At 40.2% G+C, this 27,584-nt stretch overlaps 1 protein-coding gene across 1 annotated transcript in view; it reads right to left on the reverse strand.

The window, feature by feature from the left end:
- The window catches only part of MYOM3 (myomesin 3), an 84,237-nt gene that overhangs the window by 25,905 nt on the left and 30,748 nt on the right, over window positions 1–27,584 (reverse strand). Inside the window, exons 9-18 of the mRNA XM_075851137.1 lie at window positions 21,081–21,202; window positions 19,832–20,019; window positions 19,600–19,726; window positions 18,973–19,151; window positions 11,777–11,891; window positions 9,596–9,752; window positions 9,143–9,249; window positions 3,836–3,880; window positions 1,550–1,686; window positions 337–481 (exon numbers count right to left, since the gene is read on the reverse strand). Coding sequence (XP_075707252.1) covers window positions 337–481; window positions 1,550–1,686; window positions 3,836–3,880; window positions 9,143–9,249; window positions 9,596–9,752; window positions 11,777–11,891; window positions 18,973–19,151; window positions 19,600–19,726; window positions 19,832–20,019; window positions 21,081–21,202 — 1,322 coding nt within the window. The remainder of the gene's footprint in view (window positions 1–336; window positions 482–1,549; window positions 1,687–3,835; window positions 3,881–9,142; window positions 9,250–9,595; window positions 9,753–11,776; window positions 11,892–18,972; window positions 19,152–19,599; window positions 19,727–19,831; window positions 20,020–21,080; window positions 21,203–27,584) is intronic.

Consider the following 27,584-nt stretch of genomic DNA (forward strand, 5'->3'; position numbering starts at 1 on the left):
GCTGTTACTTACTGCATACTCCCTTCCATCTATCCCCTACTTCTTGCTAACCTACAGAATTTATGTAGATAAAATGTATGGAACAGATAGAAGGAAGTATGACTGCAGGATCAGACTGCACAGAGTTTGCAGTCTGTTACCATGGAGATACATAGGTCTGTATAACAGACTGTAAACACAGGATTTTTTTTTAATCAAGATGCTTTAGATTTACTGAGATTTAGATTATCTAACCGTACAGCATTAAAATGTTTTTTTTTACATGAAGTGACACAAGAACATACAGTATCAAATGTATATAGTGATAAAAGTGTGCAATGTTCAAACACTGCTCACCTTCCCCAGTGAGGACAATACTGAACTGGTTTGATGCTTTTCCATCTACCACTTTGGCAGTATATGTTCCTTTATCATCTTCTCCAAAGTCTTCTTTAATAATTTCAATGAGACCATTCTTCTTGTCAAACTTTATTTTCCGTCTCTGCAATGAGAAACACATACTTGACTAGCTATGTTTGTGCTATGCCAACATTTATTTAATGTACTGCATAGTGAATGTGTTCACTCTTATTTTTCATCTGGATGGAAAAATGTTGTTTTTACATTGAAATCAAAGGGGTGATAGATAAAAAAAAAGTATGTCATCAATAACATTTGTTGTTTTAACCGATTACATTCCATCTCAATGACGAAATACTGGATGAGACAACAAACTGGATGATGGACATTGTTTACTCTGGAAAAGAAATGTTGCGTCTATCGCCACAGCTTACAATGACTGATGTATTCTTCAGGAAAAAGTACTTATTATGATCGGATGTGATCTGATATGAAGCCAATATACAAGGTAATTTTGTGTTAAAGGAGCGTGTATGTCATATAAAAAAATCTATCTATCTATCTATCTATCTATCTATCTATCTATCTATCTATCTATCTATCTATCTATCTATCTATCTATCTATCTATCTATCTATCTATCATCTATCTCATATCTATCTATCTATCTATCTATCTATCTATCTATCTATCTATCTATCATCTATCTCATATCTATCTATCTATCTATCTATCTATCTATCTATCTATCTATCTATCTATCTATCTATCTATCTATCTATCTATCTATCTATCTATCTCATATCTATCTATCTATCTATCTATCTATCTATCTATCTATCTATCTATCTATCTATCTATCTATCTATCTATCTATCTATCTCATATCTATCTATCTCATATCTATCTATCTATCTATCTATCTATCTATCTATCTATCTATCTATCTATCTATCTATCTATCTATCTATCTATCAATCTATCTATCTATCTATCTATCTATCTATCTATCTATCTATCTATCTATCTATCTATCTATCTATCTATCTATCTATCTATCTATATGAAGTGGTTTTGGAAATGTAGTCTATGGACTTTCTAGTGCTAATGTAACAAAAACATGTGTGTTAATGAATAATTCTAAAAAAGCACACACACATATAAACTAATTCATGGACTACATATTCATATAAGTAAATACAAAACATACTGGTGTATTTTCAATGACTTTGTCATTAAGAATCATTTCCAGGTCTGCAGCAGGAGACAGTTTTTCCACTTCTAACCAGAGCCGCACATCCCCGTTCTCCAGCACTTCCACATTCCAGCCTGATATTTTCTGTATCACTAGAAATATGAACATGAGATTATATAATATCCTCCCAGGTTTGCCCAGCCATGACATTTTATGCTATATATCTTTTCTGTGTATATGTTTGTTATAGGCATTTTAGAAGCTTACTTACAAAAGGTACATTGAAACCCTACACAAATCCCTTACTGCATTTATACATTTGCAGAGTAACGCCGCAGGCTAGATTCACACGAGCATGTTCGGCCCGTAAAGGACGGAACATATTTCGGCCGCAAGTCCCGGACCGAACACACTGCCGGGAGCCGGGCTCCTAGCATCATAGTTATGTACGACGATAGGAGTCCCAGCCTCGCTGCGGGACAACTGTCCCGTACTGTAATCATGTTTTCAGTACGGGACAGTAGTTCCACGGAGAGGCAGGGACTCCTAGTGTCATACATAACTATGATGCTAGGAGCCCGGCTTCCTGCAGTGTGTTCGGTCGTGTGAATCCAGTCTAATATTTTCTTAAAGGAGTTGTCTGCTTTGCACGATATCTACTTGTAAGAAGGGTCCCTTGTCAATAAGCTGATCACAAAGTTTTCCCCTCTTAGGACCCCCAACGATCATCTTTTATCTCTGGGTAAACCTTGTAGTAAATATTCAATTTCCCCGTAGTGCCACCACAGGGGAAAATAAGCATTACACAATGTCCATTCCAATTATTATAATGCAGGAAAGGACAGGTCCTCCAGAGCAAGAGAAGCTCTTTGTAGCTGCCCCCCACCCTGATCAAGAGACGAGGACCCTGAATACTAACGCAGAATTTACTAAAAGGGTATATGAAAATGGGTTTTACTAAACTTGACAACCCCTTTAAAGGAAAAATGTGTTTTATACGTGAAATTTATAATAAAAAGAAGTAAAAGGAATACATGCTTTTGAGAAAAATCAATTTAGTAAATGATGTGTTACTACACAACACTTCATTACATTTTCATTAGTTAGCAGCAAACATTGCAAGGCATAAACATTTGAAAACCAAATAATGAACTTCAGTGAACTTTCAACATTCAATATTAAAGAAATTGTAATAATTGAGCAAATGTTTCAAGCGCAGAACAGCAAAATAGACCAATTAATAAACAATGTATTAGTAGCATCATATTTAATGGAAGCATTTTTACTTACAGTCCAATTATTCAGAATATTTGTTATTTTTTTCAAATGTAAAATCTCATTAACCCCCTAACGACATACCCCGTACATGTATGTGGCACTGTTAAGGGGAAGTATTGAGCGGGCTCACAGGCTGAGCTCGCTCTATACTCAGCGGGTGTCTGCTATATAATGTAAGCCGACACCTCACTGCAATGGGCAGAATCAAAGATAACTGTAATCATATAATCGATCCAACGATCGCTGGTTCAAAAAAAAACAAAAAAACAGTTGAATAAAGTTTTTTTTATGTACAAAAAAGAAAAAAAAAATCCCCCTTTTCCCATTTTTTCCCTAAAGGAATATTTAAAAAAAATAAAAGTCAACATAACTGGTATCGTTGGGTCCGTAAAAGTCCAAACTATTACAATATAATATTATTTAATCCGCTCGGTGAACGCCGTAAAAAAATAAAATAAATTAAAACTCCAAAATTGCTGTTTTTTGATCACCATAGTTCCCCAAAAAACTGATCAAAATGTCACATGTACCCCAAAATGATCACATCGCTAAATCAACAGAAAAATAAAACAGTTATGGCTCTTAGAATACGGCGACACAAAACAATTTATTTTGAACACATAGGTTTGTTTTTTTAAAAAAAAAACAAAACCATATATTTGGTATAGCCGTAATTGTATCAACCCATAGAATAAGGTAAACATGTCGTTTTTACTGCACGATGAACCCTGTAAATACGCAACCCCCTTTAAATTTTTTGCTGTTTTTTGCCCCACAAGTATCTTTTTTTTCAGTTTCCCAGTACATTATTCGGTACATTAAATGTTGCCATGAAAAACTACAACTTGTCTCGCAAAAAAAAACCCTCATAAATCTATGTCGACAAAATTTTTTCAAAAGTATTGGCTTTTGGAAGGCAGGGATGAAAAAATGAAAATAAAAACAAATAAAATTTACCATGTCATTAAGAGGTTAATGTAAAATTAAATAAATTATATTGTGTCTGAATTTACACTCACTTACATGGGTGTTGCACATCATGGCTTTTTTTGAGCAAATCTGCTAATTCTGAGAGGGAAGACAACAAAAAGAAAGAACAAATGAATTTCCCTTAATAATTATATATACAGTACATAACCATTTATAATTCTTTATATCATTATAATATGTATGGGGTCAGCTGAGAGTCACCTGACATCTGTCCTCAGGAAAAGAGGGAATGGGCGTGTTGGATTTCAAAATGTCCGATCCCTTGTTCTCACAGGAGACAAGCCGACATCAGCCCACTCCACATTGAAATAAACATGCATGCTCGGCTAATATAAATGTGCATGTTTATGGCATGTTCGAAAAGGTAGTTGCTATATCATGTGTTTGGCGAGCTAGAAGGTGCCGATACATTTTAGTAGCTGTCAGCTGAATGATCGTTCGGCCGACAGCTTTTCCTCTCGCCCCCACTATTAACATGCACACTTGGCAGAGTGTGAATGTTTATTTCAATAGGGAGGGTCAATAATTTGGTACCAGGCCCCTCTGGCAGCAGCAAATCTCCCACGGGAACAAAGGATCGAGCCTGTTGAAATCCAATATGGTGATCGTTCTTTCCTCCGACATTAGCCATTAGTGTCAGGTAACATTTTATACATGGACTTTTTATTGCAACATCCTTTAATGCAGGGGTGGGGAACATTTGGTTCAGCCCGACCTCACTCTGACAGCCACTGCCGCTGTGAGTCTGCCCTGCTCACTCACATTTAGGAGCAGAAGTGAGGACAGTGTGTGCCGGCCCAAGAGTGGATCTGTCCGGTCACCTGACCAGAGTCAGTGACGTGAGGTCAGATGACTGGAATGTGCCGGGCCAAGAGTAGATCGGTCCGTCAACTGACCTGAGTCAGTGACGTGAGGTCAGTTGACCGGACTGGTCCACTCCCGGGACGGCACAGTCCAGTCACCTTACCTCAAGTCAGTGACTCAAGGTCACAGCATGCCCCGACCTCACTCTGACCACCGCTGCCACAGTGTCATTCCCTCCATATCTCCGTCCGCCCACACTACTTACTCGAAGTGAGGTCCAGGTGACTTAAAGTGGCTTTTTTATCAAGGACATTTATGATATATCCACAGGATATCAGAGAAAAAGAGATTTTTGAAGCAGCACTAGTCCCGAGTATGGTGCGGTGCACGCTGTCAAGCCAGGCAAACCAACTCCAGCACGATGTATATCCAAAGAAGTAGTAGGACAACAGCACACGTCTTCAAATCATCAAAGTGGTTTTATTGTCAAGACATCCACAAACGACAAGCAACGTTTCGACCCATAGTGAGTGAAGGGTCTTTGTCAAGCCTAACATCATGTCTAAAAACATCGTTATAAATGGGTGAATACAAATGATCACATGGCCCATTCCAACCAGTGAACATCATGAATCTGGTCTCCCAGGTGAAGCATACATTAGTCTTAATGACATACATCAAATAATTATATAATCTTAAAAAACGTGCAAAACTACAATGTGTAATACATCTTTAATACATCATCATCAATAATATATCAATCATTGTTATTACAATAGAAAAGTGAAGGAGGAAAGTTCACCACACTCCAGGTTCCAGCTACGATCACAGAGCTCTACTGTGCATGCTCAGCAATCAAACATCTCTGCTGTGTAAAAAATATAAAGACCAGCGTTCGATCAAAAATAGTAATCAAAGCCCCAACGTATGCGAACATCTTCATGTCCACCTTTGAGGAGGAGTATGTCTACACCTCCCCCCATATGGGTCACATCCGCTGCTGGTGGAGATTTATTGATGACATTTTTGTCATTTGGGAAGGTGATAGGTTGGGTCTTGATCAGTTTTTGTTAGAGCTTAACACTCATATTCCAGCTCTTCAATTTACCATGGTTTGTTCTGATCGAGAATTACAATTTTTGGACACTTTGGTACAATGGAAAGACGGAGTATTTTCCACAGATTTATTTGTGAAACCCACAGACAGAAATAATCTCCTTTTATATAGTAGTAACCATCCTAGACACATGATTGAGTCGTTACCATGGAGTCAATTATTGAGGGTAGATAGGATTGTGTCAGATACTACACAGAAACAAATTAGGTTGACTCAGATGTGTAATAAATTTAAGAAGAGAGGTTATCCTAGGAAGCTTGTACAGCAACATAAGGATAGACTAGACAATGGTTTGGAATCTAATATCAAGGGTGTACAAGTTGAACGTATACCATTTATATCAACCTTTGGTAATTTGAGTGGTCGCATAGGTAATATTCTGCGTAAGAATTGGCCTATAGTGTCCAAGGGACATAATGAGATTGACACGTTGAGAATACCACCTATTATGTCATATCGGAGGACTAAGAATATTAGAGACACATTGGTTAAGTCAGACGTGGGTAGTAGGAAGAAAAATACACAATTACTACTTTGCCCCCCCAAAAATGGTAATTTTCCCTGTCTTAATTGCTGCAATTGCAATAATATTGTGAAAGGGAATAGTTTTCAGCATCCACATACGGGGAGGGTCTTTAATATCAGACACAGATTTACGTGCAATTCAGATTTCGTTGTATATATGATTACATGTCCTTGTTCATTGATTTACATAGGAGAGACAACTATGCCTATTAAATTGAGAATTAATAAGCATAAAAGTACAATCAGAAAGAAAATGATGGAACTTCCATTACCAAGGCATTTTATTGAAAAGAATCATCAGTTAAATCAATTGAGATTTAGGGTAATAGATTGTGTCCCGATACTCAGGAGGGGAGGGGATAGACAGAAGCTATTGAAAAAGAAAGAATTGCGTTGGATCTTTGAGTTAGATTCCCTATACCCCAAAGGTTTGAATCTAGAATATAAGATAATTCCTGGACTCTGAAATCCCATTGCTGTTTTTAACATTTTTTTAATTGTAATATTGTACACTTGATGGGTGATTTCTGACACATTGTGTAGCATCTATTTTTTTCATCGTCTTGTATTCCTGAGGGTCTTGTTATTTTTGAAATATTTCTTACAGATTTGAGCATGTTCGTGATGGAGGTTCATTCACCACACGCCAGCGGATTTATGATCAGAATGAAGATTATAGCGGTTCCTCTCATGTTGGCATCCATCTGTGTATATATACTTTTTTATGCAATGTTTATGAGTATAGAGGTTTTTTGATTGGGTGGGCTATGGTTGATGTTCTATCATCATTATATAAATCTCGTGTTCTGTGCGGTATAGGTGTCCGACATGATTTGTCGGACAGATATTACGAGCATTCCCTAAAAAAGTCTTTTAATCACTTTTAGTGATTCGATTTATGTAGGTGAATTAACACTAAAGAGTATTTGATGACACTAACTTTTAGTGATTGATATCATGTAGTAATATGAACCTGATCCCTTCTCCCTCCGTCTGCCCTGTTCACATGTGACTTAACATCACGGAGTGAAGGCGTTTTTTATCATCATTATATAAATCTCGTGTTTTGTGCGGTATAATTGTCCAACATGATTTGTCGGACAGTAGTTACAAGCATCCCCTAGAAAGTTTTTGAATCACTTTGGTGATCCGATTTATGTAGGCGGTTTAACACTAAATAGTATTTGATGACTTTAACTCCTAGGGATTGATATCATGCAGTAATATGAACCTGATCCCTTCTCCCTCCGTCTGCCCTGTTCACATGCGACTTAAACAGAGTGAAGGCGTTTTTAATTATTGAATTATTTTTGCCTCAAAATATACAGATATGGAGCTGCAGTATGATGGATTCTTGTTATGACTGAGGATGTCTTATATTTAACTTCTAGTGATTGATATCATGAAGTAATATGAACCTGATCCCTTCTCCCTCCCTCTGCCCTGTTCACATGTGACTTTAACAGAGTGAAGGCGTTTTTAATTATTGAATTAATTTTGCCTCAAAATATACAGATATGGAGCTGCAGTATGATGGATTTCTGCTATGACTGTGGATGTCGTATATTTATACATACTTTGATTACTATTTTTGATCGAACGCTGGTCTTTATATTTTTTACACAGCAGAGATGTTTGATTGCTGAGCATGCACAGTAGAGCTCTGTGATCGTAGCTGGAACCTGGAGTGTGGTGAACTTTCCTCCTTCACTTTTCTATTGTAATAACAATGATTGATATATTATTGATGATGATGTATTAAAGATGTATTACACATTGTAGTTTTGCACGTTTTTTAAGATTATATAATTATTTGATGTATGTCATTAAGACTAATGTATGCTTCACCTGGGAGACCAGATTCATGATGTTCACTGGTTGGAATGGGCCATGTGATCATTTGTATTCACCCATTTATAACGATGTTTTTAGACATGATGTTAGGCTTGACAAAGACCCTTCACTCACTATGGGTCGAAACGTTGCTTGTCGTTTGTGGATGTCTTGACAATAAAACCACTTTGATGATTTGAAGACGTGTGCTGTTGTCCTACTACTTCTTTGGATATCCACAGGATATGTCATAAATGTCCGATAGATATGGGTCCCACCTTTGGGTCCCAGATCTATCTCCAGAACGGGGCCACTAAACACTGTTCTACCTCTTTGTGTTGTGGCTGAAGCTCGTGATTTCCGACCATGAAGAAGAAAACAGCGTAGCTTGCTGAGCTACGCTGTTTCCGTAAGTCCCATAGATCTGAATAATAGTTACGGAAACAGCGAGTTACGTTGTTTTCTTCTTCATGGTCGGAAATCAGCCAGAACACAGAGAGGTAGGACTGGGTTTAGGGGACCCGTATTTATCTGACATAAACTTACTGCTGCGAGTTCTTTTCAAAACTTACCATTGCAAAGAGTCGACTGCGCTCCAGATTGACCGACGCAGGAGCAACATCATCAACACCAGCTAACATCACAGGCCTCACCAAAGAGAAACAGTTCCAGCCATCACATTAGGGGTGAGTTAATTAAATGTTTGACCAAATATAGCAGGCTAAGTTGATAATTTTGTATGGCCCTGCGAAGGATGTTATAAATATCCAAATGGCCCTTGGCAGAAAAAAGGATCCCCCCTCCTGCTTTAATGATATCACAATAAATAAAGAAGTGATTTTAAGCACAAGTGCTAGATTTCTATATCTGTTTGGATCATTGGGAGAGAGTTGAAAGACCCCTAACAACATTAGATTGTTAGCCAGTCCTATATCCTTAGCAATTTCTGAATGTGTGAACATAGCCTTGGGTGCCTTTAGTGTTTTCTGGAATATGCTTGTAATCAGATGATGTTTTTTACATAGTTAATCTCCTGAAACACTTAGAAAAACATTTCATACCCTCCTTTGTTAGTGTGTGGCTAGCAGATACCCCATCCGTATTTGGAACTTCCACAGAATAGGTGCCTACATCTTCCTCAGACGGCTTTGTCAGAATTAGTTTGGACCTAATAAAAGAAAAATGTCATTAAACTGTCAATTCCTGAAACACTTCTAAAAGTTTATAAAATTTTCACAGAAATTTATTTTTATTGTCTGCAACGTTTTCTATGCTAAAAGAAGAGTTAGCCTACGCTAGTTCAGACCAGTTAGATGTGACATTTTGCTTATTTCACACAGTCTCAGCTTTTACTGGGCATGCTACAAAATATAGAACTTGCATCATATTCTTATACACCTGGACACAGGTTTTTTACTATATATAATTTACATGAAGCTTATATTATAAATTATGGAAAACATAACTGCTGGAACAGTAGAAGCTACAATTATTGAATTGATAAAGTTATTTACTTGTTTCCTTCTGAGGAGATGTCAGTTCTCTCTGGATCTGGAGTCCCCTTGTAATCTTTCGACCAGTCAAACGGTGGGGAATCAACTGGCTCTGGATTCTCAAAGGAAAGGTAGATAAATCCTTTGTCATCCACACCAACCTTAATTTCATTTGTGCCTGTGGATGTGAAATAGATTATTTAATTGCAGTATAGTTGTAAGGACGGCCATCAAGTGATAAAATTCTTTCTTCCTACATGGGGAGTTTGCATAATACGAATACAAACACCTAGTATTGAGTTAAACGGAAGCTGTATAAATTAATATGCACTGTGCTCCCTCTAGGGGGGGGGGGGGGGGCTGCAGATTTTATCATTTAACACTATGGCAGTGAAAGGAAGCAGGTGATTTGTAAATCGGTATCAGAAAAGCAGAGTTTCAACAGTGTTCCATTAATAAGCTCCTTCTTCAACCTATTTACTGCTCTAGACCACCACACGTAATAGCATTAATCCCTTTCACCATTCTTATCACCTGGAATGTCCCAATTGAGGGAGATTTATTAATGCAGTTACTCCAGCTTTCTCACACGCTTGTATAGGAAAATGACTTAAGACTGTAGCATATGCATTGTAAGTTCTGGAGGGTGTAAATGAAGAAGGGGTAATATGATCATAAATCAACATAAGGATTATACCATTCTTAATCCCTCCCCAGGGCCTACCAAGTGTATTCTATAGTCTAAAAGGGGGTTTTACAGTCTTGACATATAGTGTTCATTGTATCAATCCATGAATGTTCAATACATTTGTAATTGACGCTCATTAAACATTTGAGATCCTGACACTGTATGGGCAGAGTTTGTATTGTTAGTAAACTGGAAAAGTAGCAAAAAAATACAGATATTTACTTTTTCAGAAGGGTATCATGCTAGCCAATCTTGGCTACTGGAAAGACATTACAGTGGATGTGGTAAAAATTAGACAGCCCATACTGTGAAGAAGCACGTAAACCATTGAAAATGTTACAGCACTTGCCCATGCAGTACCGGACTAGTCCCTCGATTGTTTTAGATTCTGCACTTCATCTGGTACTATGTTTCATATCTCATGGGAATGCACCAAAATTTCAAACTTCTGGACAAAATTATACCAACCGAATATCATTTAATGCCTTTGGGAAGCACGACTTAATAAATCTATAGAAAATGTTTATCGAGTCGAATCTTTCTCTTGGCTGTAAAGTAAACAATAGCACAAGTTTGGAAACAACCTGTTTTTGACTTCTCTTAAATCAAACAGAGACTAAATTAATATGATCAATGAAAAGCTTAGAGCCTTGACCTGAGGAAACATTAAACCCTTTGAACGGACATGGGAATCCTGTAGACACTATGCATTCTCCTCTACTTGAGTGTCTGATACTGAATACCCCAGCCACAGAATCTAGTAATTTAAATGGCCCTTTACCCATTTCCCACCCTGTTTCACCCCCCATCTTGTATCCCTGTCTTGTCTGTTTTTTTTTTTTACCTTGTTATGATTTATAATCTTAACTACTATTCTAACAAACTGGTATATAATATCCATTCTAGATTTATCAAGCTTGTTTAATATTTCTTTACGGTTATTACAGTCTTCTTGTATGCTTTGTATTACATTGAAAACTTTGAATAAAAACAAATGTTTCAAAAATGTACCACCGCTTAAAGTCCTTCATTTACATATTGATTTGAAAGTTTATATTTACTTATACATGTGCTGTCATATTAAATATATTGGGGCTCAAAAGATCCTTTGTTCTTATATATAAGTTTGTGCGTCAGTTATAAGAATGACAACCACTCTCACTTCTGTTTATAGCAACACTGAATAGTAAAAGGCTCTCCTTGCTAGTCCAGACAAATATCAGTATGTGTGACACAATTGGATTACTTTCATTCCCTGTTGTAAAGGGATACATCACAGTAAAAAATGTAGGCAGCACAGTGAATAGTATATGTAATCGTCGATATATCCAACCAAAATTCACCCATGCTTTAATAGATTTTACCTGCTAATCTCCAATACTTTACATTAATGTCACTTTAGTCTAAATACTACATTTGTTAGAACAAATAATATGCTTAAAAGGCCAGGTGTGTGATTTTATTTAAATGTGACAGCAAATTGACTTCCAGAACTCTATTGAAAAATTCCAAACCTGGCTTGGTTACAGGAGTCACGGGATCACAAGGCAGAGATGGAATCCCTGGGCCAGATGTGTTAACAGCAAGGACATGGAACTGGTAACTCTTATCTGTTTCCAAATCGGAGATCTAAGGACAGAAATATCAAATCTTGCATACTGTCCATTGAGTTTATTTAATGGTTAGTAAAGCTTAACAGTAATGTCCAACCTTGAGCAATATTTTACAGCTCATAAATATAATAGATATACAAAGTTTAGTAACTTTGTAAATACATTGCGTTACTTATCTAGTACTGATCCAGAGTTACATCCTGTATTGTAGAACAGAGCTGCAATCATAGTTCTAGTAGTTGTTCCTGGAAACAGTGAACAAGCTTGCTTCCTTAGGCTATGTTCACACGGGGTATTTTGCCGAGTTTTTTGACGCGGAAACCGCGTCGCAAAACTCGGCAAAAACGGCGCGAGAACGCCTCCCATTGATTTCAATGGGAGGCGTCGGCGTCTTTTTCCCGCGAGCAGTAAAACTGCCTCGCTGGAAAAAGAAGCGACATGCCCTATCTTCGGGCGCTTCCGCCTCACCTCCCATTGACTTCACTCTCGTGCAGGGGGGCACGACGGCAGAAGTCATCTCTGTCTAAGTGTCATACTGTCAAAGTGTCCTGGCAGTTATACATGGCACAGATCTAACATCCATCTCTCTTCTCTTCATACAGGTATATAATCCATTTCATTCCTGCATGAACCTCATCCCTGCTGTAGCTGCATTTCAAAAAGCTGAAACTTTTATTTGATGGTATATAATCCATTTCATTCCTGCATGAACCTCATCCCTGCTGTAGCTGCATTTCAAAAAGCTGAAACTTTTATTTGATGGTATATAATCCATTTCATTCCTGCATGAACCTCATCCCTGCTGTAGCTGCATTTCAAAAAGCTGAAACTTTTATTTTATGGTACTCTGCTTTCCTGTCTTGCTATATAGTCTAATGTTATCTCAAAGTTTTGTCAAAGTGTTTGATCGTCGTTAAGTTTTATGATCATCCAGACCTGCTAGTTTGTTTGTTTATCTCTGCATAGCTTTTCACCTCATGTGTCTAGTTGATTTGATTAATAGCTGAACGAGCTTAATTAGGCCTAGATCTGAGCATCTACTCCCCTATAAATTTAGATGTAGCATATGGGGAAGGCACTCGTGCAGGGGGGCACGACGGCAGAAGTCATCTCTGTCTAAGTGTCATACTGTCAAAGTGTCCTGGCAGTTATACATGGCACAGATCTAACATCCATCTCTCTTCTCTTCATACAGGTATATAATCCATTTCATTCCTGCATGAACCTCATCCCTGCTGTAGCTGCATTTCAAAAAGCTGAAACTTTTATTTTATGGTACTCTGCTTTCCTGTCTTGCTATATAGTCTAATGTTATCTCAAAGTTTTGTCAAAGTGTTTGATCGTCGTTAAGTTTTATGATCATCCAGACCTGCTAGTTTGTTTGTTTATATCTGCATAGCTTTTCACCTCATGTGTCTAGTTGATTTGATTAATAGCTGAACGAGCTTAATTAGGCCTAGATCTGAGCATCTACTCCCCTATAAATTTAGATGTAGCATATGGGGAAGGCACTCGTGCAGGGGGGCACGACGGCAGAAGTCATCTCTGTCTAAGTGTCATACTGTCAAAGTGTCCTGGCAGTTATACATGGCACAGATCTAACATCCATCTCTCTTCTCTTCATACAGGTATATAATCCATTTCATTCCTGCATGAACCTCATCCCTGCTGTAGCTGCATTTCAAAAAGCTGAAACTTTTATTTGATGGTACTCTGCTTTCCTGTCTTGCTATATAGTCTAATGTTATCTCAAAGTTTTGTCAAAGTGTTTGATCGTCGTTAAGTTTTATGATCATCCAGACCTGCTAGTTTGTTTGTTTATATCTGCATAGCTTTTCACCTCATGTGTCTAGTTGATTTGATTAATAGCTGAACGAGCTTAATTAGGCCTAGATCTGAGCATCTACTCCCCTATAAATTTAGATGTAGCATATGGGGAAGGCACTCGTGCAGGGGGGCACGACGGCAGAAGTCATCTCTGTCTAAGTGTCATACTGTCAAAGTGTCCTGGCAGTTATACATGGCAGTTATACATGGCAGTTATACATGGCAGTTATACATGGCAGTTGGACAGGGTCAGTGACAGGTAAGCTGCATTACCAAACCAGACAAACTAGCCCACGCTCTCAATATTAGATTTCTAACTATCTGTAAACAAACATGTTTGCCACCGCTCTCATCATTATAGCTGCTCTTGGTTTTCAATCCTATCGCCCATTTAATACTTGCCCAAACACAGTCCGCATCAGTCCTTCTATCCTGGCCTCACCCATGTACAGCTCCCATTCACTATTCACTTTCCTCAGTCAACTTAACCCATCTCATCCCACTGCCCAACATAAAAAACACTCTCATAAATCACAGAACCATCTGCTGTCTCTCTCCATTCTCCTGCTACTCGCTGCAGGGGACATCTCTCCCAACCCTGGTCCTCCCTTTTCTTCTGCCAAGCTTAACCACTTACCTGCCACACATAGAAACCCTGCAAATCTTCTTGCCATTCCTTGTAGGTCTTCTCCTGTCTCTTTTAACTGTGCTCTCTGGAACTCTCGGTCCGTGTGCAACAAACTCACCTTTATTCATGACTTATTCCTTTCTAACTCTCTCAACCTTCTGGCTCTTACAGAAACATGGCTACACCTGTCTGACACTGCTTCCCCTGCTGCTCTATCTTATGGTGGTCTCCAGTTCTCTCATGCCCCCAGACCTGAGAACAGGCAGGGTGGAGGAGTAGGTATACTTCTTTCCCCACACTGCACTTTCCAGGTCATTCCCCCGGTCCCCTCACTCACATTTCCCTCTTTTGAAGTCCACACCCTCAGACTCTTTCACCCTTTTCCCCTCCGAGTGGCAGTTGTCTACCGCCCACCGGGCTCACCCCGCCAATTCCTGGATCATTTTGCTGCCTGGCTTCCACAATTTCTATCCTCTGAAACACCCACTCTCATCATGGGTGACTTCAACATCCCCATTGATAACCCAATCTCCTCATCTGCCTCCCAGTTTCTATCTTTAACCTCGTCCCTCGGTCTGTCACAACTTACTAACTCTCCTACACATGAAGACGTGCATTCACTTGACCTGGTCTTCTTCCGGCTCTGCTCAGTTTCTGACTTTATTAACTCTCCTCTCCCACTTTCTGACCACAATCTTCTCTGCTTTACTATCAAATATTCTCTGCCTCCTCAGGTCATCCCTACGTATCAGACATACAGAAATCTACATGCCATTAACACTGTGAAATTCATAGACAGTCTACAGTCCTCATTGTCCCCCATCTCTTCCCTCTCCTGTCCCAATCTGGCTGCCAAACTTTATAACAACACTCTCAAAAATGCATTGGATGAAGCAGCCCCCACTCCGAACCACCCGACAAAGACGACGACAACCCTGGCACATGCCTCAATCCCGCTTTCTTCAGCGGTGCTTGAGATGTGCCGAACGACTGTGGAGAAAATCGCATTTGGATGCAGATTTCCTCCATTACAAATTTATGCTCAAAACTTACAACTCTGCCCTTCACCGCGCCAAACAAGTCTACTTCACTTCTCTCATCTCCACACTATCTAATAATCCAAAACGCCTCTTTGATACTTTTCACTCCCTCCTTAGTCCTAAAGTGCAGACACCAATCACAGATCTCAGTGCTGAAGACCTGGCCAATTATTTTAAAGTTAAAATTGACAACATCCGGCATGATATTATCTCCCAGTCCCCTAGTAACATCGATCCCCTTCCCCCCCACACTCCCTCTTCTTCACTCTCAGCATTTGACCCAATAACTGAAGAAGAAGTCTCGAGGCTCCTCTCTTCTTCTCGTCCTACTACCTGCCCTAGTGATCCTGTCCCCTCACACCTCCTCCAGTCCCTCTCCCCAGCTGTCACTAGTCACCTCACTAAAATATTTAACCTCTCTCTTTCCTCTGGTATCTTTCCCTCCGCTTTTAAACATGCCATTATAAACCCATTATTGAAAAAACCAACACTTGACCCATCCAGCGCTGCCAACTACCGACCAGTCTCTAATCTGCCCTTCATCTCCAAACTCCTGGAACGCTTGGTCTACTCTCGCCTTATCCGCTATCTCTCTGCTAACTCCATTCTTGACCCCTTACAATCTGGTTTCCGCACTCTACACTCCACAGAAACTGCCCTTACTAAAGTCTCAAATGATCTCTTTGCGGCTAAATCGGACGGTAAATCCTCTCTCCTGATTCTTTTGGATCTCTCTGCAGCCTTTGACACTGTAGACCACAAACTCCTACTTAACATGCTCCACTCTATTGGCCTCAAGGACGCGGCTCTCTCTTGGTTTTCCTCCTATTTCTCTGACCGCTCATTCAGTGTGTCATTTGCTGGTTCCACTTCTTCTCCTCTTCCCCTTGATATCGGGGTTCCTCAGGGATCAGTCCTAGGTCCACTCCTCTTTTCTCTCTACACAGCTCCTATTGGACAAACCATCAGCAGATTTGGCTTCCAGTACCATCTCTACGCTGATGACACCCAATTATATACCTCTTCCCGTGACATCACCCCTGCTCTAATACAGAACACCAGTGATTGTCTGTCCGCTGTCTCTAACATCATGTCCTCTCTCTATCTGAAACTGAATCTTTCTAAAACTGAGCTCCTTGTGTTCCAACCATCTACTAACCTCCCTAAACCTGATGTCTCTATCTCTGTGTGTGGCACTATCATAACTCCTAAGCAGCACGCCCGCTGTCTCGGGGTTATTTTTGACTCAGATCTTTCCTTTACTCCTCACATACAATCACTTTCACGCTCCTGTCATTTTCACCTAAAAAACATCTCCAGAATCCGCTCTTTTCTTACGGAGGAAACTGCCAAAACTCTCATTGTTGCTCTGATTCACTCTCGTCTTGACTACTGTAACTCATTACTAGTCGGTCTTCCCCTCACTAAACTCTCCCCTCTCCAATCTATCCTCAATGCAGCAGCCAGGCTCATCTTTATGACCAACCGCTACACCAACGCCTCTAATCTGTGCCAGTCACTGCACTGGTTGCCCATCCCCTTCCGAATAAAATTCAAACTTATTACTCTCACCCACAAAGCTCTCCACAGTGCTGCACCTCCTTACATCTCCTCCCTCATCTCTGTCTACCACCCTACTCGGGCTCTACGTTCTGCCAACGACCTTAGATTAAAATCCTCCATAATCCGAACCTCCCACTACCGTCTCCAGGATTTCTCTCGTGCTGCACCCGTCCTCTGGAATGTGCTACCCCAGACAATCAGATTAATTCCCAATATCCACAGTTTTAAACGTGCCCTGAAAACACATCTATTTAGACAGGCCTATAAAATTCCCTAATCTGACTCCTTTTCATGGCCCTCCATTTAGATTAGTCATCAGAATAAGATTCCCTCACACTCCTTCTCTTCACGTCCGTCATACACGGATACTGGCTGGTGACCGGCTCATGCAGCTTTATGTTACCACTGCATGTGTATAAAAATGGCCGGACCATTGTACAGAACAAACACTATTACACTTTGTGTCTCCCTTATGTCCTCATAGATTGTAAGCTCTTGCGAGCAGGGTCCTCACTCCCCAGGTTTGAATTGTAAATGAACTTTGTCACTATGTAATGTCTGATATTGTTTTCATGTTCCCTCTACATTGTAAAGTGCTGCGTAATATGTTGGCGCTATATAAATAAAGATTATTATTATTATTAATGGGAGGCAGGAGAAAGGGTATTTCTCGCTGTTTTATGCCCGCGGCGCTCAATGGCCGCGGGCGAAAAACGGCGCGATAATCGCCGCGAAAATCGGCGTGCAGGGAGAGGAATATCTGCCTCAAAGTTCCAAACGGAATTTTGAGGCAGATATTCCTCCCCCAAAATACTCCGTGTGAACATAGCCTAAGGGTATGTTCACAAGCGGCAGATTCGTTGCAGAAAATTCTGTGACTGAAAAATCCATTTCATACATCTGACTCAAGTTGTTTTTGCAGTACGTGCATTTATTTTAGCCAGCCCCATACAGATGAAAGGAACAGTCGCATACATTTCTGCATCAAATTTGCTGCTTTTAAATTTGCTCCTATAATGTAGTGAGACAGTTAATTTAAAGAGTAACTACACTTTCATCAAACTTTTGATATGTCATAGAGAAATATCAAAAGTTTGGATCGGTGAGGGTCCGGGCGCTGAGACCCCCATGTTGCTGAAACGAAGGTGCAGAAGTAACTGAGTGCTTTGCTCCTTCGGCAGTGATCAGCGCTCTCTGTCAGGCTGAAGACGGCTCTCATAGAACTTCTATGTTAGCTGTCTTCAGCCTGACCATGAGCGCTGATCACAGCAGAAGAAGCAAAGCGCTCAGCTGAGCGCTTCTGCTCCTTAGTTTCGGCAGTGGTGGGGGTTTCAGAAACCCGAACCTCCACCGATCCACACTTTTGATATGTCTCTTTGACAAAAGTTTGATGAAAGTGTAGTTACTCTTTCTATATAAGATTATAATATAGGGCTTTAAAGGAGTGGGCCACTTTCTAAATATAAATGTTGTATGCCCTAATTTACCCATAGGATGTCTGCAGGAATATAAAATTTCCCATCTGATCTGCGGGAAGATAGAGCCCCCTTTCTGTGCATGCGCAGGCATATACAAGGGATAGCTTGTATTTGCCTGCAAAGCCAGATGAAACTAGGGACTTAGTCGTCATATGATACATTACGGGACCCTAGAGTCCATGTGCCTCTATTGTTTACATTATCACCTGTCCCACAGTTACAGGTCAGGCAGACATTCTATGGGTAAGTTATGTTACTTTTCATGTTAGGGCATATAACATTAATACCTACAATGACAACACTTCTCAGAATGAAAATCACCAGAGAAAGCTATATGCAGACATTGAGTAATCAAGTGGGAGATTTTACCTCTGAAGCCTTCAGAGTTGTCAATGCAGCCCTGGGCTATAATACAGGATGTAACTCAGGATCAGTACAAGATAAGTAGGCAATGTATTTACTCAATTTCTTATGAAGAAAAATTATTTACTATTCAAAGGTGCTAATCCACTGAATGTTACACACCACTAAAATAATCCCCCCATTTGAATGAAATGTTACCCTCATATGCGTGTCATGTATTGGATTCTCATTAATCCTCCTCCAGTGTCCAGAGCCTTCTTCACATGCCTCTACAAAGTAGCCAGTAACAGAGCTGTTTCCTGTGTATACAGGGCTTTCCCAGTGGAGCATCAAGGTGTTATCTCTCACCTCTCTGCATCTGACATCATATGGTGGACCTAAAATATACAACACAAGTATTACAAGCAGAGTCGTAACTTGAAGCTCCTGGGGTCGAATGCAAAATCTGTAGCAGGGCACCCCAACTATCATGTGCCGCTTCTATTATGGTAGAGGGGCTAATAGGCCCCTCAGGCACAAGGGTCCGAGTGCGACTGCTACTGCTGAAACCTGTTCAGCTGCACTTCTGGTTCTAAGTAAGATTTATTCTGTCTGTTTTACTCCCTCAAGTTTATATATTTTCACATATGCCATTTAGACTCAGAAAATAATATCACTTAGAGTCTGGGTGCTGGGACAACCAGAGAATAAAGGGATGTCAGCTCTTGGTAAACAGCTGCACTCCTTTACCTCTGTCTTGCGTTGGCTCACTGATTTCTGTAAATTGGAATGAGTGAACATGGAAATTCATTTTAAACAGACTCACTTTATCCTTCATATCATTACCTGGCTCGGGCATTGTCCATTCCTCACATTTAAAAAGGTCACTTGGCTCAGATATCTTTCCAACACCTGCTGAATTCAGAGCTCGGGCACGGAACTCATAGAAATGTCCTTCAGTCAGGCCTGTCACCTTGTGTGAAAATAAATATATTACAATTACACAACCTACTGAAGTAAAAAAAGGTAGTTTGTTCAACAGGTGACATATACTCTGCCAAAAGACAATAAGTAGTACCTTATACATTGTTTTCGGGATTGGTTCATTATTGACATCTTTCCAAGCAACATCCTCAGGATCATGTCGATCAAGAAAATATCCAAGAACTGCTTTCCCTGCTGTGAATTTTGGAGCTTTCCAGCATATTGTCATGTCTTCTTTCCCACAGCTCAAGAGGGCAAAATTATTGGGAGCTGATGGACAATCTATGAAGTAATTATGAGTTAGGATTTGGACAGGTTTAAGGTAATAGGTTTGTATTTGTTGAATGGGCTACACAATAGTGGTTTGTCCATTAATAAGGGTTTGTCCATTTATAAGAAATTCACGGCCTATCCTCAGTATAGGCCACCAATGTGTGATAGGTTGGGGCCGACTCCCGGCACCCCCCACCGATTAGCTATTTTGAAGGGGCCTCACCTCCAGTACGAGCGATGCTTCCCCTTCATTACTGTTACTGCTCGTACTGTGAATCACTGACACACTTGTATTGGCGGTTCACGGTATTACAACCTTCTCCCATTCACTTCAATGGGAGAAGGCTGTAATACTGTGAACCGTCACTACAAGTGTGTTGGCGTTTCACAGTGTGAACTGTGACCGGAATGAAGGGGAAGCAGCGCTTGTATAAACACCACGGCCCCTTCAAAACAGCTGATCGGCAGGGGTGCCGGGAGTTGGAACCCCACCAATCAGATATTAATGGCCTATTGTGAGGATAGGCTATCAATTTCTTATGACTGGACAACCCCTTTAAAGGGGATATGTCAGGTATCCTATCTGAGGGCAACATATGATAGAGTGGGATTACGGAGTCCAGAATATATGATTCTCTATGCATTGATTCAGTATTTTCTTGCAAAAGCTGCTTAAATTCTGCCAGGACTCATAGAGAAAGCCTGGGACTACTGCTCCTCCCAGCTTACACAAAGTGATTGAAAGCTCCCGCATACAAACTCATACAAGAATAGATGTTAATGAGAAGTAAGTGCACGGGGCAACCAGGACTCACAGGCTTTCTCTATGAGTCCTCACAGCATTTAAATGGCTTTTTGCAAAAAAAAAATACTGAAGCAAATGATAACACATTTTATGTCTTAAAGCTCAGCGACTTTTATATGCTATAAGGTAGAATAGGAGACCTGACAGACCCACTGAAATTTCTTATGTGTTCATTTACATTTTCATGTTAAATAAGTTATCCATTTATTAATACATTCAAACAATCATAGGGACAAACAAAAAACAATTCAGGATTTGTACTTACAAATGGCCTCATTTATATTTAGTGGGTCAGATATTGGTGATCTTTCACTTAACCCAGCTTCATTTACTGCTCTTACACAGAATTCATAGTCTTTCCCAGTCTGTAACTCGGGCACAGTAAATCTGTATCGATATACAACAATGGTTAATAGGTTATGCTTTATAGATACTTTGCCATTCAAAACAGGTTTTTTTATTTCTTGGCCTTAACATTTACCACATTATACTGTAAGTGTAGACAATGTAATTCAGGGTTCTACCCCTTAAATTGTAATTGCACCAAAATAAGCCACTAGGTGCGACTAACCCATCCAGTGGCAGGAGGAGTTATTCCTAGGGAAAAAAAAATCTGTTTTTGGAATCTAGCTGCCAGGGAAATTTTAAGGCTATGTTCACATGGCATATGTTACAGGCTGAAAAATATGAGGCTAGTTTCAAGAAAACAGCCTCTGAAATGCCTCAGATGCTTTACTAGCTGATATTCAAAGAATTTTTCAATTTTGTAAGCTAATTTAAAGCACATTCTCGGAGTGCTTTTTTAAAGCGTCAATGGGAAACACTTCAATGGGACAATCAGCTCATAAAACACTTCAAAAAGTGAGTTTATTTTTACGCAGCGTTTTTTTAAGTCAGCAAAGTAAAAATACTCAATTAATCATCTTCACAGCGTATTTCCCATTTAAATCTATTGGAATCTGCAGGAATATTTAATGTGTATTTAGGCGTGTTATATAAGCGTTTTAGATGCCGAAATACGTCTAAAAATATGCCGTGTTAACATGACTTTAGGGTATCACCTATTTATTTTTCATTGACGCTTTTTATTTATATACATGTTAGGGCTTATTCAGACGAACGTGATATACGTCCGTGCAACGCGCGTGATTTTCACGTGCCTCACATGGACCTATGTTAGTAAATGTGGCCGTTCAGACAGTCAGTGATTTTTACGCAGCGGGTATCCGCTGCATAAAACTCACGACATGTCCTATATTTGTGCGTTTCGAGCGTATCATGCACCCATTGAAGTCAATGGGTGCGTGAAAATCACGCGCAGCACACGGAAGCACTTCCGTGTGACGCGCGTGATTCGCGCAACAGCAGTAAAAACTATGAATGAAAACAGAAAAGCACCACGTGCTTTTCTGTTTACAAACATACAAACAGAGTGTCATAATGATGGCGGCTGCGCGAAAATCACGCAGCCACGCATCAGACGCTGCTGACACACGGAGCTGTTATGTACTTTTTGGCGCGCAAAATGCAGCTCGTGTGAATCCGGACCCAGTTTTACTTCTTATGCATAAAACAATGGTTTAGGCCAGTGGTTCCCACAAAAATATAAATGCAACAGACAGAGTAACAGTCACTGACCAAAGTCTCATGTACTGATAAGGTTCTGATAAGGCCTCCTACACGTACATAATTTTTTCAGCATTTTTAAACGCTTGTAAAAAATGAATTTCAAGCAATTTTCATGGAGTTTTTCAAGTCCTATAGAAAAGCCTTTGGGAAAAAACGCAAGAGAAAAACACCGTACTCAGAGCATGCTGCGTTTTGGAAAAAAGCCACTGAACCCAAAAACTTCAAAAAAAGTCACAAACCAAAATGCTATTCAATATTTCAATATAGACTTCACACGCAAAATAAAAAATGGCTTAAAATGACGGAGCTGTTTTCAAGGGAAAACAGTCTCTTTTTTTCAGCTGTTTTTGTAGCCGAAAACGTTTGTGGAGGTGTTTTGTGGAGGCATTTTTGGAGCGGTTTTTCCATTGACCCGATGAAAAACAGCACCAAAAACGGCTCAAGAAGTGATATGCTCCTTTTTACGGGACGTCTATTTACGCGCCGTTTTTTAAAACGCCCTGTATAAACTAAACACATTTTTTTCCCATTGAATTGGGCACATGTTTATAGGCGTTTAGCTATCATTTTTCAAGGCGTATTTCAAGGTGTATACGCCCCGAAATATGCCTAACAATTCTGAATGTAAACATACCCTAAAAGTAACATCTGACTGCAGCATTTTTTCCCTAAAATGAATGCTGTGAAAAACGTCAATAAGAACGCCATGATAAATGCAGCAAAATGCTCTGTGTGAATCCAGCCCAATAGCTTATGTTAGCAGGTAAGTTTGAGGAACATGTTCACATAGTTATTTTCCAGCAGAAAAATACAAGGCTGATTTTAAGAGAAATCAGCTTCTGAAAACCAGGCGTTTTGGGGGCAGAATTTCAGAGCATTTTCGAAGTGTTTTTTCAAATAGTTTTTCGGCATTGTCAATGGGAAATGGCAAAAATCTGCTTCAAAAGCCTCAAGAAGTTAATTACACTTCTCCTTCTCAAGGTGTATTTTTACACAGCGCTTTTCCAAACAGCAGCGGGAGTCACTATGGGGGCATTATACTTTGTGGAGAAGCATTATGGGGGCATAATACTGAGTGGGGGCAATATGGGGACATGATACTGTGTGAGGGGGCATTATTGGGAAATTATACTGTGTGAAGGGGCACTATGGGGGCATTATACTGTGTGAAGGAGCACTATGAGGACTTCATAATTTATGGGGGGCACTATGTGGCACATGATACAATGTGTGGGCACTATGGTGGCATAATTTTGTGTTGGGGCACTATGGGAGAATGATATTGTGTGGTGGCATTTTATTGTGTGGGAAATAATACACTGTGGGCGGCACTGTGCAGGCGTGATTCTCTCTGGGGCACTATGGGGGCATGACACTGTGGGGGGCACAATGGGAACAGGGTGTATATGGACAGGAATTGGGCAGGGTTAAAGTTGAGTGTTAATGGTCAAAAGAATTTGCCACGGCATGCTTTATGCGCTGCACGAATTGTCCCTCTATCGGATGATTGAAAGTTGGGAGGTAACGGAAAACAAGTATTCTCTAAAACAGAAATGTGAGGTGAGCTGATAAATCCCCTTTAAACCTCCGGCGATCAGCTAATAACATTAGGGAAAGTTATAGATGGCCACACATTTTCTCTGCAGCAGTGCTACAGGAAAAATTTTGTTTTACATGGCAGCCGTTTAAATGAATGGATGACTTTGTAATAAGTACTTTATTTTTACTATAAAGATATATATACAATGTATATATATATATATATATATATATATATATATATATATATATATATATACATACAGTATATATGTGCAAGTGTGTCAAACTGCCTTTGTTACCCGTCTGATGAAATCTATGTCCACAGATAAGAAACCATTATCTTTGTCTCTGTATTATGTCATGCTGACATTCCATGCAGTATTTAACAAAAATTGTAACGTCAGTCTATTTTTGTGTTAGGCTCATAATACTGCAGAGAATTTTCAGTCACTGCTATTCGCTCACTGGAAAAAGTTTGTGAAATGTGCATTTAAACAACAAAAAAATGAATAAAAAGTCACTAAAATTAATGCACCAACATTTGCTTTCACGCATCCCTCCATAGACTCTCAACTATGGGGGATGCGTGACATCGCGTCCCGCAGCGCTGAGCACGGATGCACCTGAGACGTGAAAAAGTGCAGTTTTTCATGTCCGAGATGTGCAGCGCTCGTGTGAATCAGGCCTCAACATACAAACTTTACCAAGGAAAAAGCTTAAAGGGGTTTTCCCATGAGAGACATTTATGACATATCCACATGATATGCCATAAATGCCAGATAGATGCGGGTCCCAACTCTCGGACCCGCATCTATCTCTAGAATGGAGCCCCCTAAACCCGTTCTGCCGCTGTGTTGCGGCTGAATTCTGACCATGGAAAGGTTACATGGTCAGGAGTTACGGAAACAGCATATCTCGCTGAGCTACGCTGTTTTCGTAAGTCCCATAGAACTGAATGGTAGTTATGGAAACAACGTAGCTAGCACACTTTGCTGCTTTCATAATTGCCATTCACTACTATGGGAGCTACTCAGCGAGCTACTCTGTTTTCGTAACTCCCAACCATATAACCAGGAAGTGGCTGGGAGGCAGCGAGAACAGACAAAGGTAGAATGGGTTTAGGGGGCCCCGTTCTAGAGATAGGTGCGAGTCCCAGAGGTGGGACCAGCATCTATCTGACATTTATGACATATCCTGTAGATATCAAAAGAAATAGTAGGACAACAGCACACGTCTCCAAATCTTCAAAGTGGTTTTATTGTCAAGACATCCACAATAGACAGGCAACGTTTCGACCCATAGTGAGTGAGGGGTCTTTGTCAAGCCTAACATTATGTGTAAAAACATTGTTTTAAATAGGTGAATACAAGTAATCACATGGTCCGTTTCAGCCAGTGAGAATCGTGAACCCGGTCTCCCGGGTGAAGCATACATTAGTCTTAATGACAATCTTCAACTTGTTATATAATAGTCCAAAAGTGTAAAAGTACAACATACAATACATCTTCAATCCATCATTAATATCAATACATCAATCGTTGTTCTTATAGTGGAAAACGAAGGAGGGAAGTTCACCACACTCCAGGTTCCAGTTACGATCCTAGGACGCTACTGCGCATGCTCCGCACTCAGTGTATCTCTGCGGCACAATGAAAACAAGCATTTAACCAAGAAGAATATCATAATCGAGTGACTATAGACGAGATAATATCTTCGATCACGCCTCTTATGGCGAGAATCCATCGATCCACATGGTGTAATTGCAACTATATATATATATATATATATATATATATATAAACAATTTAGGATGAAATCAATTCAGTCGTCAAGGACGCCATCACAAAGTGACGATAAGTTACATGTGACTAGGTGTCCGAAGAATCAATGAAAAAAGGGAGAAAGGGTAGGTTATATCTGCCTCTAACTAATAATATGGATCACAAAGTGATAAGATCTTCAAATAATCTACGGTGTTAAATCACCTACATGAATTAGATCACTGAAGTGATCAAAAATATTTAAGGGAATGCTCGTAATATCTGTCTGATGATATGCATCAGACAATTATACTGCAAAATAAACACAAGACTATAAATTGATTATCGATCGTCACTTGTGACCTCCCCATTAAGATCCCTATGATATCAATAATAAATGCAAAAAACACTCGCAATAGATGGAAAAATGAGAGGAACAATTATGATCCTCATCCTGGTCGCATATTCGCTGGTGTGTGGTGAATGGACCTCCATAAAGAACATTCTTTAACTGCAAAAGATATATAAAAAAGACATTAAAAAAACAGGAAGATGAAAATAGATGCAATGAAATGTATCAAAAAAATCACCCATCATGTGTACATTGTTAATAAAAAATGTTAAAAACAGCAATGGGATCTCAGAGTCCAGGTATTATCTTATACTCTAGATTCAAACCTTTGGGATGTAAGGCAGGGCCGCCATCAGGGGGGTATTACTGGTACTCCCGTCAGGGGCCCGGCCACATGAATGAAGTAAAAGGGGCCCGCCGGGCTGCCGTCGCACCCCCCCCCTTCGGACTGTTGCCCCCCCCCTCGCAACGCTCACGGGCCCCCCCCCTCGCAACGCTCACGGGCCCCCCTCGCAACGCCCGCGGCACCCCCCTAGCGTCACCCCCCTAGCGACACTCCCCTAGCAACACTCGCGGCAGCCCCTGCATACCTGTTGTAGCTTCACTGGAGAGGAAGATGCAGCATGTGCTGAAGCTGCGTGTGGAGATCCCGCCCCCCAGCTCCTCTACACTGCCGACCGGACCTGCATGCTGGTGAGTATGTTCCCCTATCCATTCTGATTCCCATCCCCCTGACCCCATTTGTATATTGTATAAAGTTGGTTAAAAAGTTTGTTGGTATTTTTTCGTTTTCCTAGCGCTTTTTTGCCGCGATTTTCGTAATCGCGGCAAAAATGGCGCAGTTTTGCCGCGATTATATAAAAATCGCGGCAAAACCGCGTGATTTGTGCCGCAATTACGAAAATTGCATAAAAAAAAGATACAAAACATGAAAAGTGCTGTTAGGCTATATTCTCACAGTGCGGTCAAGTCACGTTTTTTTGCAAAAATTGTGGCAAAAAAATGGGATTTCACCGCACTGTGTAACTAGACTAAGGCCTTATTCAGACGGCCGCATTCGGTCCGTGACATACGGAGCGTGATGGAGCCGGACTCCTAGCATCATAGTTATCAGTGTTGCTGGGAGTCCCTGCCTCTCTGCGGGAATACTGTCCCATACTGTAATGATGCTTTCAGTACGGGACCGGGGACAGTATTCCCACGGGAAGGGAGGGACTATGATCATAGATAACTGTGATGCTAGAAACCCGGCTCCCTGAACTGTGGTCGGTCCGGGAAATATGGCCGATACACGGTCCTTATATCACAGACCGAACATGGACATCTGAATAAGCCACTTACTTGCCTCCTATTTTTGGTGCGGATTGTGCACTGAAAATTCACTACAAATGACAATATAAGGCCTTATTCACACGAACGTGTTATACGTCCGTGATACTTATTACGTCGCACGGACTTATGTTAGTGAATGGGGCCGTTCAGACTG

The sequence above is a fragment of the Rhinoderma darwinii genome, chromosome 2 (genome assembly GCF_050947455.1).
Source record: "Rhinoderma darwinii isolate aRhiDar2 chromosome 2, aRhiDar2.hap1, whole genome shotgun sequence".
Lineage (NCBI taxonomy): Eukaryota > Metazoa > Chordata > Amphibia > Anura > Rhinodermatidae > Rhinoderma > Rhinoderma darwinii.